Source organism: Rhineura floridana, chromosome 14 (genome assembly GCF_030035675.1).
Source record: "Rhineura floridana isolate rRhiFlo1 chromosome 14, rRhiFlo1.hap2, whole genome shotgun sequence".
NCBI classification, from domain to species: Eukaryota; Metazoa; Chordata; class Lepidosauria; order Squamata; family Rhineuridae; genus Rhineura; species Rhineura floridana.
The window spans coordinates 2360839-2377093 of record NC_084493.1 but is presented as its reverse complement, the minus strand read 5'-3'; the positions used below and the strand labels follow the sequence as shown (position 1 = coordinate 2377093).

At 43.3% G+C, this 16255-nt stretch overlaps 1 protein-coding gene across 6 annotated transcripts in view; it reads left to right on the top strand.

The window, feature by feature from the left end:
* The window catches only part of MAP2K5 (mitogen-activated protein kinase kinase 5), a 142777-nt gene that overhangs the window by 119097 nt on the left and 7425 nt on the right, over positions 1–16255 (top strand). The window contains exon 21 of one of the 6 annotated variants that reach the window (XM_061595529.1): positions 6081–6259. The exons of 4 other annotated variants lie outside the window; for them this stretch is intronic. Coding sequence is in view for 1 of the 2 variants with exons in the window: in XM_061595527.1 (XP_061451511.1) it covers positions 6081–6146 (66 nt within the window). In the remaining variant the exon portion in view is untranslated. Of the gene's footprint in view, positions 1–6080; positions 6260–16255 lie in introns of those variants that run through there. One more of the 6 variants, XM_061595527.1, reaches the window with a different exon arrangement.

Sequence of the window (16255 nt, the reverse complement as noted above, 5' to 3'; positions counted from 1 at the left end):
GTCAGGACAACAACACCCTCACTATAAGTGCAAGTGGAGAGGGAAAGGCGGCTTATCCCCATTGGCTAATTCAGCTGGGCCAGCGTTGCTTGCCTAACCGCATTGGTGGTTTCATTGGATGTCAGCCCTGAGTAAAATCAGCTATAATAATAAAACAACAAGCCTTTAACAAAATAAAATTGCCATATCTGTGTGTAGCTACATGATTTTCAAAATATATCTCATTTTAAAAAACGTTGGGAAATAGTTGCAAATTACAGATATCCCTATGCAAAAATAACAGATGCAGCCTTTGATTAGATTTGATTTCTGCAAATATTGAATATTTCTAGTTAGCTGCCTATTCATTTTTTTAAAAAAAATATCTTCAATGTTTTTACGTTGTGGGAATCCCATGCTTTTATCTTCCCTTAAAACCATTGGGAAGTTCTTGTAGTTTTGTGACCCGCTAGAGAACAGAAGTAATGTATCCCCTGCCTACTATTAAAAGTTTGTAGTTGTATAAACTATTTGACCGTAAAAGCTGGTAACTAAATCTACAATATATGCAGTGCTGGCAAGTAATAGTTTCAAACTCCTAGATGCTGTGGTATAATTACAGGAAAAAGGAGCCTATTTTCTGGATTATAAAGCCAATTCATCAAGTGACAGGAGGCAGAAAGGAAGCTCTCAGGAGAGTTTCCTGCTATCTTCCTCTGTCTATGTATGTAAACATTTCTTATGTGGCAGAAGTAGGATGTGGAGCTGTGTTAGAAACAGCCGTGTTTCCCCACCAAAATTCACACAAGCCCACAGACTGCTAGAGGAATCTTTGTGACAGGGTGCTTGTTTCCATGCCTGATGTATAGCGATTTTTGACGGCAGAGCTGTCAGAATGGAACAGCTCCACTTAAATCCCACCTTTTCAAACCTGCATGTACTGAATTATGGTATAATTAATCAGCTGATGCTTTCAGGCCTGCTTTTGCGTATGCTGGTAAAAACGTACGTTGCCAGTTTGAACTAATACTATAAGAACATAGAAAAATACCCACGCTTGCTCCTTTGATCTTCTAGAGAAGCCCCAAAAGGTAGATTTGTGCAACTGAAATCCAACCAGTTCAGTGTGTATTACCGTTGACTGCATAGCAAAGCCATTGGCTGATTTCCTCCTCTCAAGCAGCCAGACTGATTCGTAGCACAGGATATGGTTACTTTTTCCTCTATTATTTATTATTTATATCCTGTCCTTCAAGAGAAATTTTCCAGGGTAGCATAACGAGAGAAAAACACAGCAGCATTATAACTTAAAGCAACCAAAAGCAGCATAAAACAAAATTAGACAGGGAGTAGATCTGTTAAAAGGTCTATGAAAGTAATATGGATTTCACCTGGCACCAGAAAGATAAGAAAAGCATCAGGCAAACTTCCCTGGTGACAGGAGTGCCACCACAAAGGAGGCCCTTTCCCCAGAGGCCACTCATTGTATACCAAGGTTTTCCACATATCTCACTGAAGGATGAAAGCTATTCTACCTGAGTGAGGGCCATCGCCATTTTGCCCTGTGTACTTATGTTTACAGAGGTCTGTGCATGGTTGTATGAATTGATCTGATATCATGCAGTGTTAACAGCAGATAAGTCAATGCTTCCTTGTTAATCTAGGACATAATCCTCTGGGGACTCCTCCTATGCAAGCCCCATTGAAATGAACAGTGTACGTGTTCAAGTCCCTTAATGATATGTCTAAACAGATCAAAATAGACTTTCAGCTGGAACAGGATGAATTGAATTGGCAGATACTACAGGCAGGGGGCAGGAATAGGCATTCTCCCTTTACACTGAAAAATAAAAAAAATCATGGTAGTAGCCCTTCATCTCTCCTTGGGTAGTGTAAATATTAAAGAAAGGTCTTCATTGGGTATATACAATGCTATGCCTTTAAAACATTGAACTGGTGTGTTTGTGTACTCACACACACATGCATGCCCAGGATTTGTGGGAGGAACTCCTGATCTTGTTTAAATAACTCCAAAAGCACTTTTTCATTTGTGGAATTGAAAAAATTACGTCTTTAAGTAGTTCTACTTAAGAGAGCCTATGCTAAACAGTTCTTAATTGGATTTTCATGGTGATTGACAGAATTTCATTATGACAGTAACTTTCTTTGGCTAGACTGCCACAAATCTCTTGTTTGGATTCTCTCTCTCCCGCCCCCCCTTCTCCATCAAAGCTCTTTTTTATCCCCTGAATTCCCGGTGGCACAATTGCAATTGTGAAAGAGCCTTTTAGCACCTTTGTTGTCTCCATCCCTGGTGGTGATTGGACCCAGCTGGTTGTAGAGAAGAGAATGCTCCTCTCACAAAGCGACTCTGTCTCCTGTCTCCACAGTTTCAATAATTTTAAGAGCCCCCGAAACCTGTTGAGGATTCGAAGTAGCTTTAGATATGGAATGAGTGTTAAGTATTAGTTATCGGGAGATTAGGGCCCTAGGGACAGTAGGAGATAAACAACCACAATTAAGGCAAAATCTGCCATAGTAAACAAAATTTAGTGGAAACAGATGCCCCGACCCATTTGGGGGGATTGATTTGAGGGCGAAGAGGAATCGATTTTTGTCTCATTTACACTTTGCAAACCCCATCGTGATAAGCTGGGAGGATAAATATTTCATACACTCCTGATTTTAGTTAATTTTTTCCTTCCCTGGCACATCACAGTGGGTCTGCTCTCTTCTAACAGTGACCAGGCCTAAGTTTATCCTGCATTCACACGGAGCAACTAATTGGCTATGAAGGGCCCCTGTGTTTAAATGGGCTTGACAGGAATTTAAATTTTGTCTCAATCAACCTCTGTGTTTGCTGCCTGCTCCACTTTCTAATTTCTAAAGTAAACATTATTTTATACACACACACACACACACACACACACAGAGAGAGAGAGAGAGAGAGAGAGAGAGAGAGAGAACGCTTCACTTCTCTAAGGTCCCTGATTGTTAACTGCACCACTGCAAAGTTTGTGTTTTATTAACACAAGTAGTGGGACGTTGTAGATAATGGAAAACCTGGCTCTCTCTTACAAATCCATCTGCTTATTTGGAATAGAATTCGAGATGTTGAACCAGTTGTGGTATTTATATAAATAGACAGAGATAGAGATATATAAAAATCCTGGGACTGGGTGACCTTGGACCAGTCACTGTCTCTCAGCCTAACTTACCTCATAAGGTTGTTGTGAGGATAAATTGGGAGGGGGAGAACCATGTTTGTATGCCACCTTGAACTTCTTAGAGGAAAGGTGGGATATAAATTTAATATTAAATAGAAGTATTAATAATAAGGCACCCACTGGCAATGCTGCCATGACTACTGACATATATTGACAATGCCTGAAAGATAGTCTTACCACTTATATACCCAGTCAGTCACTGCGCTCTGCAGGTGAGGGCCTCCTGAAGACACCATCTTATCAGGAGGTCCATTCTGCACAACACAGGAAGCGGACCTTTAGTGTTTGTGGCACCTACCCTTTGGAATTTCCTCAAATATTAGACAGGCGCCATTTCTGTTATCTTTTCAGTGCCTACTGAAGACCTTCCTCTTTCAACAAGCCTTTTAAGTGGAGACCTTATCCCAGTCTGCATCTGTGTTGGAATTGCTTCTTTAAAGCTGTTTTAAGATGTTTTGTTTTAAGATGTTTTTAAAGTCTTTTGTTTTTGAGATGTTTTAGAGTGTTTTTAGTGTTTTTGTTTGCCACCCTGGGCTCTTTCTAGGAGGAAGAGTGGCATATAAATTAAATAAATAAAATATTTAGCCGTGTGTGTGTGAGAGAGAGGGGGGGGGAAGAGAAGGGTGCGGGCTGCCTAGATTAGATGAGCACAATTAGACTCTGGAGTTAATGATGTTTTATTGGAGGGGGGAGCTCTTTTGATGGCAATAAGTTCACTTACTTCAAAATGTGGTGAGCCAGCCCTGCTAGGTGGGGAGTAGTGGGCTGCTGCTCATTCTGATGAAAGGGGCCCTGGGCTTCTGTCCTAAAGTGCTGCCCTGGCAGAGCTGAGTAGTGGAGATGGTTTAGCGGTTAAAGGGAAAAGGAAAACATGGCTAGCTGACAATGAGCTTGTGCAGAAGAGAGTCAGTGGCATTTTGACATCAAAGACTCCCTTCCCTCATTTGTTTCAACCCAACGTGGAAGCGCAGATGTGGTAAGCATACATTAAGTGCATGACCAGTTTGGATTGTAGAAAAAAATAGCCCTCCCCTGCCTTTCTCGACACACCAGATAAAAGCAACAACCACCCCAAACTCTTCACCTCTTCTGTTCTGGCCAACATACGACCTGCAGAGTTGTTATAAGGATTATTGTACGGGAAATGCATTGAATGTTCTAAAGTGCTATATAAATGCTAAAGTTATTTACTTTTTGATCTATTTAATTAATTTCTAGAACACTTTTTTGGGTATGTACAGAATGGCATATGAAAAGAGTTCACATGTTGGGTCCTTCTAGACAGAGGGCTATTTAGCCTTGGCTTGGCTTCCAGTCTGTGAATCAGCTTATGGGTAGATTCCATTGTGCAATGAGAGTTTTTTACTTTAAGAATGAAGAAACGCAAAGTAACATCAAGGCTGTTCAGATCTCCCGACCCACAGTGCATTCTTGGTTCAATGAAGGTTTTAGGCACTACCAGACCTAAATAGCTTTACTCTCCCTTCCTCTCTCCCTTCCCCTCCCCCACCCAAATTAATCTGGATTCATAGTGTGACCACATTTGGAATACTGTATACAGAGTTCTGGTTGCCACATCTGAAAAAGGAAATTGTAGAGCTAGAAAAGGTGCAGAAAAGGGTGAGCAAAATGTTCAAGGGGGTAGAGCAATCTCCCATGAGGAAAGGTTATAATATTTGGGGCTTCTTAGTTTAGAAAAAGAAAAATAACAGGGGGACATGATAGATGTGTGTAAGATTTTTGTATGGTGTGGGGAATGTGGACAGAGAGAAGAGTTTCTTCCTCTTGCATAATACTAGAACCCAGTGGGCCATCTAGTAAAGCTGAATGTTGGGAGATTTTGAACATCGGAAAGGAAGTTCTTTGCACAGTGCAAACTTAGAATTTGCTACCACGTGATATCATGATGGCCCCAGTTAAGGACAGCTTTAAAAGGGGATTTCATAGAGAATAAGGCTATCCAGGGCTAGTCATGATGTCTTTGTACTACTTCCACTATCAGAGGAAATATGCCTCTGGGTGCTAGTAGCTAGTGGGAATGGCTGCTGTTGCACTCCGGTCCTGCTTGTGGGCCTCCTTTTGGGGCCTCTGGCTGGCCACTGTGAGAACAGGACGTTGGATTAGATGGGCCGCTTTGGCCTGATACAGCTGCCTGGCTCTTCTTATCTCACTGGAAGAGGAGCTGGTACACAAGGTCTTGACACATACCGGTAATTTTAGGATAGTAATAGTTGCTGGCAGTTTTGAAAACCAGAAAGAATTACTGCCTGAAGGAAAACAACTTCAGAAATAGTGTGCTTTTTGCTGGGTTCTGAACTATGCTGATTCTCTCTCCTACTTAGGCTTACATTGCTCCTCAGACGATAACGTAAGTGTGGTGATCCAGACAGGCCCACTATTTCCCCTCAAATGACCTGGCTTAATCTGCCTTTGCGATTTGGAGAGCTGTGTTTGACTTCTCTGGAAGTAACCTTAAATTGTGATCTTGTAAGGATTCCAGTATTGTATCCCTTCACTCCTCCTAATGAGGTTATGACCAAATACTCATTATAATTGCTTTAGACTCCTTTTAATTTTCAAGCTTATTAATCATAAGAAGAGTTATTTAAAATTGCATAAATTAATCTTAGATTAAAAGCCCATCAAAGCCTCAAAACAATTAAGAATAAGTAGGATTTCCCTGGGGCAGCAAGTTTTATTTTAATAGTGTAGCCAGGTGGATATCAGAACATTTGAAGTGTGGGGATGATTAATGTTTGCAGCGATTCTGAGGGAGAGATTTTAAAATGGCAACTCTCAAAGCCTCATCTTGAGCTTTCTGTACAATTCAAAGCTATTGCCTCTCATGTACATTAATGAACATTTTAATTACAGTGTGTGATAGGGTGCCGAACCGTGCAAGAGGCCACCTTCACCATTTTCAAATGGCAGTGGAAGTGAACTGGTTGCACTTTGGGTGCTCAGAGCTTTCCTAATAGTCTGAAAACTTGCAGACATCCAGTCCTCTGAAGAGTCTTGTATAACTGAAAAGCTAGCGCTTTGACTTTTTTTGAACACTAATTGGTCCAAATAAAAGGGTTATTGTCTCACTTGGTCTGTTTCTTTTCTACTGTAGGCAAGTATAGCAAAAACCTTTCCAGTGGACCAAGAAGTACTGAAGTCCATTCTTGGTTGTTTTATCACACCTGGCCCAGATACTGTTGATTTCTAGTACTGCTGTTGGTACTGTTTAACCTTTGTGCAACATCAGCTGTGCCACGGAGGTGTGTGCAAGGTACAGGAGTGAGACAGTCCTGCCTCTGTCTTACACTCACTTTAAATGAGCAGTTGGGAACTGACAATGAGTCACAGCCACATTTGGTGGGAGTCTTATGGCAGTGATGAAGTGAGTAAAGCAAGGCTCCAGTGGGCCTGGAAATACATTGCTAAAAATATTTTGGATTTTGAGTAAGGACTTGAATGAATGAAGTGTGTTGGGGATGGTGCTATAACCAAATGGAGCAGCATTGCAAAGGCAGAAGTTTGGGGAGGAAGAGGCAACAGCCAAAGGTCTCTGTCACAAGGGAACAGTAGTCAACAAGCTGACTCCAAGATTTATTTCAGAAGCCCTTTTGCAAAGGTTCCCAACTAATTTTGGTGGCTGCTGATCAGGAGAGAATAAAGACCAACTACTAAGGGAAGCTTAACAAGAAAAGACAGCAGTTATAAAAATGTGTCAGGGTTGACCCAAAGAAGATTGTACACAACATTTAGATAGAGGGGACCCTGTGGCTGCCATGTTCTGTTCATTGAAAAGCCATGCTGCACCATTGCAGAGACCACCAAAGTCTCATTTTTAAATACCTCCAGATAAGGCTGCTCTGTTCATTGTTGTTTTTGCAGTGAGAAGTCTCACAATTGCATACTAAGCTGCGAGAAGATCCTTTTACCAATCGGGCCCTGTAGCCATGAGGAATATTTATTTTATCTATTTGCTTTAAGTGTGCTTTTCCTCCCTTTTTCCTCTGTGCTGTCCTGACTGGAGTCCTGACCAGCAAGCGTGCAATGCCCCCAGCCCTAATGTGCTGTTAACGATAGGTTAATGTACAGTATAATGTTTGTCGGGCTCTGGGTTCATTACACTTCTGAGTACAAGGTCTTTCTGCAGAGTGCCCACGTTCCCATTGCATTATATCATGCAATAAAAACACCCTTTTAATATCACACACTAATAAACTGTACTTGAAGTGCTATCTGAGGGCACCTTCGTCCTTCCAATCAGGTTGCTTCCAAGTGCAACAGTTGGGATCTTCCTTTTTATTTTATTGTTCTGGATTTAGATGTTTCCTCTGTTTGATGGAAATGCTGTTGTCCCTTCAGTTCTGATTTTATAACTAAATTGTCAGCTCAATTTTTGCCTTTACTCACCGTTTCTAAAAACATGGTCTGGTTTATTGGTGATTGCTGATCCTGTTTTCAAAGCCCATAACAGCCACGGACACCACTGGGTGCCTTTAGGGAAATTGAGCATTTCTCAGATCAGCTTTTGATATAGGGCAGACTCCTGTGCCTGAACTAACTTTTGCAAGAAGGGAATCTGAGGAACTGAAGCAGATAGAGATGATGAGATATGAAGTACTAGGCCTAATAGACAAAATAAAAACTGACTGATCTCTAGGTCCGGATGCCATCCACCCGAGAATTCTCCAAGAACTCAAATGTGCAATTGCTGGTCTTCTAACAAAAATATGTAATTTGTCCTTAAGATCAACCTCCATACCTGAGAACTAGGAAGTAGCCAATGTTACACCATTTTTTAAAGGGATCCAGTGGGTCAGCCTAACATCTGTACTGGGAAAACTGGTGGAAAGCAGAGTTAAAGATAAAATAACCAAGCATATAGAAGAACAGGCCTTGCTGAAGCAGAACCATCATAGATTCTGCAAGGGTAAGGGCTGTCTCACCAACCTATTAGAGTTCTTTGAGAGTGCCAACAAGCATATAGATAGAAATGATCCCGTTGACATGGTATACATGGACTTTAAAAAAGCCTTTCACAAGTATCTCACCAAAGGCTCCTGAGTAAGCTTAGCAGTCATGGAATAAGAGGAGAGGTCCTCTTGCAGATCAGGAACTGGCTAGAAAGCAGGAAGCAAAGAGTAGGAATAAATGGGGCAGTCCTTCCAGTGGAGGACTAGAGCTAGAGGGAGCCCCAGCTGACGAAGCGTCAAGGCCCCAGCTGACAAAGCATCAAGGCGAGTTAAGCAGCAGAGCGAAAAGAGGGTAAGTAGCTCCCATTTATTCCATTATTTAATTGAAGTAAAACAGCTCAGAGAAATAACTAATAAGGGCAGCCCAAGGTCACCCTGAGCTAGGAGCCAAATCCTGAAAGAACCTATATCTTAGGAGACAGATCCTAGGAGAAGGAAGCGTATAGAAAGCTAGTTTTCAACACCACCCTAGCAGGAAAGCTTCAGGGGACGCTGTAAACAAGGCTAAATTCCAGTCAGAGAGAAGGGGGGAAAGGAAACTCCACCGATACATACAGGGAGAGAGTCAGCTGAGTCCTTGCTAAAAAGGGCAGCTTCAGCCTTCCTGAAACACAACCACAAGCTCTGTTTCCCTAGGTTAAAGAAAGGTCCGGCTGTTCTAGGTGGGAAAACAACAAACACAAAAGACTTGCCTGGAAGGCGCAGCCCCTTGCTGAGATTAAAAGCAGCCAAAAGCTTAAACAGCCCCGCCCCTCGCTCAGGAAGGAAGCCTGAGAGAATAATACTAAAGAGTTAAGCCCCAGCTGATAGCCATCAGCCTCAAGTAACACATCATTGGCTGGCAGCAGTAGCTGGGAGGAACCAGCCACACATATAAAGTCAGAGCACCCTAGCGAGGGAGCCTGCTCCACGAGCTAGAGGGAGCCCCAGCTGACGAAGCGTCAAGGCGAGTTAAGCAGCAGAGCGAGTTCAGCAGCAGGGCGAGGAGGCCAGGGCCCCCCACTCTGCCCGTCTGTTCCCTGACATCAACTATACCGCAGTCTCCAACCCATTGACGTAATAAACCTTAAACAAAACTATGCAGGTAAGAAGCCAGCAGGGGTGTGGGGGCTTTCCAGTGTTTTGCACCGCCTGCAGCATGTACGACTATCTGCCTATTGGACAGAAGTCGTGGGTGTGCTCTCGGTGCAATGAGCTCCTGGCTCTCCGGGAACGACTTCACTTCCTTGAGGCCAAGGTGGCGGACCTGGAAAAGCTGAGAGAGACAGAGAGGTGTGTGGAGGAGGCCTTCAGGGACGTTATAGCTGTGTCCCACTCCAACGATGATAGCTCTCCTGCTATCATGGACAACGATGGTCTCGGGGAAGGAGAGCATCCAGCTGAGGAAGAGGGAAACGATCCCTTAGAAGGGACCCATTCCTTGGGGGATGAGCAGCTATCCTCTCGTGCCGAGGATATATCTCCAGGGGGTGGAGGGATCCTTGTAGTGGGTGATTCGATCATTAGGAACATAGACAGTGGGGTGTGTGATGGGCGTGTAGACCGCAAGGTGTTTTGCCTGCCTGGTGCGAAGGTTGCGGATATCGCCCGTCGTTTAGATAGTTTGGTAGACAGTGCTGGGAAGGAGTCAGTGGTCGTGGTGCACGTTGGCACCAACGACATGGGGAAATGCAGCCGTGAGGTCCTGGAAGCAAAATTTAGGTTGCTAGGTAGGATGCTGAAAGCCAGGACCTCCAAGGTGGCTTTCTCTGAAATGCTACCGGTTCCACGCGCAGGACCAGCCAGACAGGCCCAGCTTCGCAGTCTCAATGCGTGGATGAGACGATGATGTCGGGTGGAAGGGTTCGGATTTGTTAGGCACTGGGGAACATTTTGGGACAAGCCGGGCCTGTACAAAAGGGACGGGCTCCACTTGAACCAGAATGGAACCAGACTGCTGGCACTTAAAATTAAAAAGGTGGCAGAGCAGCTTTTAAACTGACTGAGGGGGGAAACCCGACAGGAGCTGAGAAAGGTCCGGTTCGGAATAAACCTCCCCCCTGGGATAAAAACCAAAGAAATTGTGAAATTTTAAAAGGGGTAGGCCTAGAAGTAGGCATTGTGAGAGCAGGGGCACAGGATATCAATTCAGAAGAGCAAAATTACCACAGGCCTAACCACAAGTGCCAAAGACACTTGAAGAGAGACACTGCTTACAAGTGCCTGTACGCTAATGCTAGGAGCCTGCGAACCAAGATGGGAGAACTGGAGTGCTTGGTCTTAGAGGAGAGCATTGATATAGTGAGCATAACGGAGACCTGGTGGAATGGAGAAAACCAGTGGGATATGGTTATCCCTGGTTATAAACTATATCGGAAGGACAGGGAAGGACGTATTGGTGGCGGAGTCGCTCTATACGTGAAAGAAGGCATTGAATCCAGCAAGCTCGAAACCCCAAAAGAGGCAGACTCCTCCACAGAATCGTTGTGGGTGGTGATACCATGCCCCAGGAGGGACTTAATACTGGGAACGATCTATCGTCCCCCTGATCAAAATGCTCAGGGAGACCTTGCGATGAGATATGAAATTGAGGAAGCATCCAAACTAGGAAATGTGGTAGTAATGGGTGACTTCAACTACCCGGACATAGACTGGCTGCATATGTGCTCCAGTCATGACAAAGAAGCAAAGTTTCTAGATATTCTAAATGACTATTCCCTAGACCAGTTGGTCATGGAACTGACCAGAGGGACGGCAACCCTGGACTTAATCCTCAGTGGGGACCGGGACCTGGTGCGAGATGTAAATGTTGTTGAACCGATTGGGAGCAGTGACCACAGTGCTATTAAATTAAACATACATGTAACTGGCCAATTGCCAAGAAAATCCAACATGGTCACATTTGACTTCAAAAGAGGAAACTTCACAAAAATGAGGGGATTGGTAAAAAGAAAGCTGAAAAACAAAGTCCAGAGGGTCACATCACTCGAAAATGCTTGGAAGTTGTTTAAAAACACTCTATTAGAAGCTCAACTGGAGTGCATACCGCAGATCAGAAAAGGTACCGCCAGGGCCAAGAAGATGCCAGCATGGTTAACGAGCAAAGTCAAGGAAGCTCTTAGAGGCAAAAAGTCTTCCTTCAAAAAATGGAAGTCTTGTCCGAATGAAGAAAATAAAAAAGAATACAAACTCTGGCAAAAGAAATGCAAGAAGACAATAAGGGATGCTAAAAAAGAATTTGAGGAGCACATTGCTAAGAACATAAAAACCAACAACAAAAAATTCTATAAATACATTCAAAGCAGGAGACCATCTAGGGAGACGATTGGACCCTTGGATGATAAGGGAGTCAAAGGTGTACTAAAGAACAATAAGGAGATTGCAGAGAAGCTAAATGAATTCTTTGCATCTGTCTTCACAGTGGAAGATATAGGGCAGATCCCTGAACCTGAACTAACATTTGCAGGAAGGGATTCTGAGGAACTAAGACAAATAGTGGTAACGAGAGAGGAAGTTCTAAGCTTAATGGACAATATAAAAACTGACAAATCACCGGGCCCGGATGGCATCCTCCCGAGAGTTCTCAAAGAACTCAAATGTGAAATTGCTGATCTGCTAACTAAAATATGTAACTTGTCCCTTGGGTCCTCCTCCGTGCCTGAGGACTGGAAAGTGGCAAATGTAACACCAATCTTCAAAAAGGGATCCAGAGGGGATCCCGGAAATTACAGGCCAGTTAGCTTAACTTCTGTCCCTGGAAAACTGGTAGAAAGTATTATTAAAGCTAGATTAACTAAGCACATAGAAGAACAAGCCTTGGTGAAGCAGAGCCAGCATGGCTTCTGCAAGGGAAAGTCCTGTCTCAGTAACCTATTAGAATTCTTTGAGAGTGTCAACAAGCATATAGATAGAGGTGATCCAGTGGACATAGTGTACTTAGACTTTCAAAAAGCGTTTGACAAGGTACCTCACCAAAGGCTTCTGAGGAAGCTTAGCAGTCATGAAATAAGAGGAGAGGTCCTCTTGTGGATAAGGAATTGGTTAAGAAGCAGAAAGCAGAGAGTAGGAATAAACGGACAGTTCTCCCAATGGAGGGCTGTAGAAAGTGGAGTCCCTCAAGGATCGGTATTGGGACCTGTACTTTTCAACTTGTTCATTAATGACCTAGAATTAGGAGTGAGCAGCGAAGTGGCCAAGTTTGCTGATGACACTAAATTGTTCAGGGTTGTTAAAACAAAAAGGGATTGTGAAGAGCTCCAAAAAGACCTCTCCAAACTGAGTGAATGGGCAGAAAAATGGCAAATGCAATTCAATATAAACAAGTGTAAAATTATGCATATTGGAGCAAAAAATCTGAATTTCACATATACGCTCATGGGGTCTGAACTGGCGGTGACCGACCAGGAGAGAGACCTCGGGGTTGTAGTGGACAGCACGATGAAAATGTCGACCCAGTGTGCGGCAGCTGTGAAAAAGGCAAATTCCATGCTAGCGATAATTAGGAAAGGTATTAAAAATAAAACAGCCGATATCATTGCCGTTGTATAAATCTATGGTGCGGCCGCATTTGGAATACTGTGTACAGTTCTGGTCGCCTCATCTCAAAAAGGATATTATAGAGTTGGAAAAGGTTCAGAAGAGGGCAACCAGAATGATCAAGGGGATGGAGCGACTCCCTTACGAGGAAAGGTTGCAGCATTTGGGGCTTTTTAGTTTAGAGAAAAGGCGGGTCAGAGGAGACATGATAGAAGTGTATAAAATTATGCATGGCATTGAGAAAGTGGATAGAGAAAAGTTCTTCTCCCTCTCTCATAATACTAGAACTCGTGGACATTCAAAGAAGCTGAATGTTGGAAGATTCAGGACAGACAAAAGGAAGTACTTCTTTACTCAGCGCATAGTTAAACTATGGAATTTGCTCCCACAAGATGCAGTAATGGCCACCAGCTTGGATGGCTTTAAAAGAAGATTAGACAAATTCATGGAGGACAGGGCTATCAATGGCTACTAGCTGTGATGGCTGTGCTCTGCCACCCTAGTCAGAGGCAGCATGCTTCTGAAAACCAGTTGCTGGAAGCCTCAGGAGGGGAGAGTGTTCTTGCACTCGGGTCCTGCTTGCGGGCTTCCCCCAGGCACCTGGTTGGCCACTGTGAGAACAGGATGCTGGACTAGATGGGCCACTGGCCTGATCCAGCAGGCTCTTCTTATGTTCTTATGTTCTTATGAGGGATGTAGAAAACAAAGTCCCTCAAGGATCGGTATTGGAACCTGTGTTTTTAAACTTGTTCATAAATGATCTAGAGTTGGGGCGAGCAGTGAGGTGGCCAAGTTTGCTGATGATACTAAATTGTTCAAGGTTATTAAAACAAAAAGGGATTGTAGAGCTCCAAAATGACCTCTCCAAACTGAGTAAATGAGCGAATGAGCAATAAAATAACAAAAGCAATTCGGTGTAAACCAATGTAAAGTGATGCATGATGGGACAAAATTTAAATTCACATGTACACTCGTGGGGTCTGAACTGGTGGTGACTGACTAGGAATGAGATCTTGGGGCTATCATGGATAGCTCAGTGAAAATGTCGACCCAGTGTGCGACATCTGTAAAAGAAGTCAAACTCCATGTTAGGAATTATTAGGAAAGGACTTGAAAATAAAACTGCCAACATAATACTGTTACACAAATCTATGGTGTGACTGCATTTGGAATACTGTTTACAGTTCTGGTTGCCTCACCTCAAAAAAAGATATTCTAGAGTTGGAGAAGGTTCAGAAAAGGGCACCCAAAATGACCAAGAGGATGGAGCAATTCCCCTATGAAGAAAGGCTGTGGCATTGAGAGCTTTTTAGTTTAGACAAAAGGCAAGTAAGAGGTGACATGACAGAAGTGTGTAAAATTATGCAGGGCATGAAGAATGTGGATAGAGAAAAGTTTTCCTCCCTCTCTCATAACACTAAAACTTTTGGACATCCAGTGAAGTGGAATGTTGAGAGACCAAAGGAAGGACATCTTCAGGCAGCCCATTGTTAAAATGTGGAATTCTATAGAATTCACTCCTACAGGATTCACTCTTACAGGCCACCAATTTAGATAGCTTTAAAAGAGGATTAGACAAATTCATGGAGGAAAAGGCTATCAATGGTTACTAGCCATAATGGCTATGCTCTGCCTCCATGGTGAGAGGCAGTATACTTTTGAATCTCAGTTGCTGGAAGCCACAGGAGGGAAGAGCACTCTTGCGCTCAGGTCCTGTTAGTGGACTTCCCATGGATATCTGATTGGCTACTGTGAGAACAGGATGCTGGACTAGATGGGCCATTGGCCTGGTACAACAGGCTCTTCTTACATTCTTATTATGGTGTGAAGACAGTGGGGATTGTATAACGCCTCCTCTTGCTACAGCTGCACTGGTTGCCAAATCCAAGACCAATTTTCAAGATGCTGGTTGTAACCTTTTTAAGCCTTAAGTAGCTTGTTCCACCCTAGCTAAGGGAATGCTTCTCCTTATGTGAGCTCCCACACCTTTTATGAAATAAGGAGAGCCAGCTCTGGATGCCCTTATTTAGATAAATTATCACCTGCTTTGGACTAAAAGCAGAGCCTTCTCTGTGACAACTCCAGCCTTGCCCCAAGGTTTGACTGACACAAGGGGGCATTTTAAGAAGAATGTGAAGGCCTTTATTTTGTAGGAGCGTGGCCTCAACTTTGTAGCTTCATGAGTGCAGTTGAGGGTATTTAAAATATTAAATGTTATATATATAATTTATAATAAATGTCTTTTGAATTCATTGTGTTGTGTAATAAACCACTTCAGTTGTTTCATTTTAAACAAATGCTGTATTTGCATGTCTTTATCTTCGTATATTGATGATTCCATTAGTCCCTTCTACAAAAACATAGAGGATGCAAAAAATAAACATAGATGTCAATCTACAGTGCAAAAACCACAAAAATATCTTTCAGCTGAGGTGTCAATAAGATTAAAATAAAAGCAGCAAGCCAACTCCATCCATTACCAGTAGCCAAGGGAAAGCCTTTGCATATGAAAATGTTTTCTTGCAGTGGCTGAAGTTAACGCCAGGTGGGCATCTCCAGGTGGCCTTCCTAGGCTTCTTTGTCCTGGAAGGCAGAAGATGGGACAACTCAGAGCCACCTCGTTGGTGTTGATTTCAGTCCAGGAAAGTTCCTCCACCGAGAGAGCGAACAATTAAACGTGCCCCGCCCTCCAGCCCTGGGAGCCTTCGAAAGGGAGCTTCTTCCAGAAGACTTCCTGGCCCATTGGGTTGAGGCATAAGGGTCAGGGGGACAGAAGAGATTTTTGTATCAGCTTGGGGGTGAGTTTTCAATATTTTTGCTTTAGCGTTATTGTTGAGCTTTATGCTCATTTACACTTTGATGTATATTAACATTTTTAAGTGTTGAAGTGCTTACACTTTTTGTTATGTATTGTTTCCCTGCAGTATTTGGACTGTTTGTTGTTTGCGTGATGCACATGTTTATTTGTGGGGAATGCGGTATATAAATAAATTGACAGTGACTATATACGTAATGCCCAGGAATACGGGGAAACACAAGGAGGAAGAGAATCCATACGCTGTCGCTTGGGAGTCATTACTAAACGAAGCCAGAGAGTTTGAGCTGCATCGTCCAGATCCATGAATAGGTGTTCATCTTAGAGAGGGTTAATCTTCCCTGCAGAAGCCCAGTGGCTTCCAAAAGGCAGCCCTTCTCTAGAAAATGAGATGTGACAAGTCCATTTAAAATGCCCGCTTTGTCATTGTTTATCTCATTTTCAGAGTTGGCAGAGAAAATTAGGCTGCCTGACACTCACCCACTTCCATCCCCCAGGGTGCCATCCGACCTGACCTTTCCCTGGGCTGAGAGAGTGAACTTTCCCCAGAGTCTTTCAGGTTCTTTTGAAGGAGGAGCTCAGGCCATCGCTCTGTCCAGGCTTTGATCCCACGATAAGCTAGTAGCAAATTTGGGGCGGGGGGTGAGGATTGCCATATTTTTCTCTACTTTAATGTACCTGGGCAGAATAATAATTGTCTCTGTTGCTTCCTGACTCTCACTGAGGTGAATGGTCCCATTTTGTAAGTG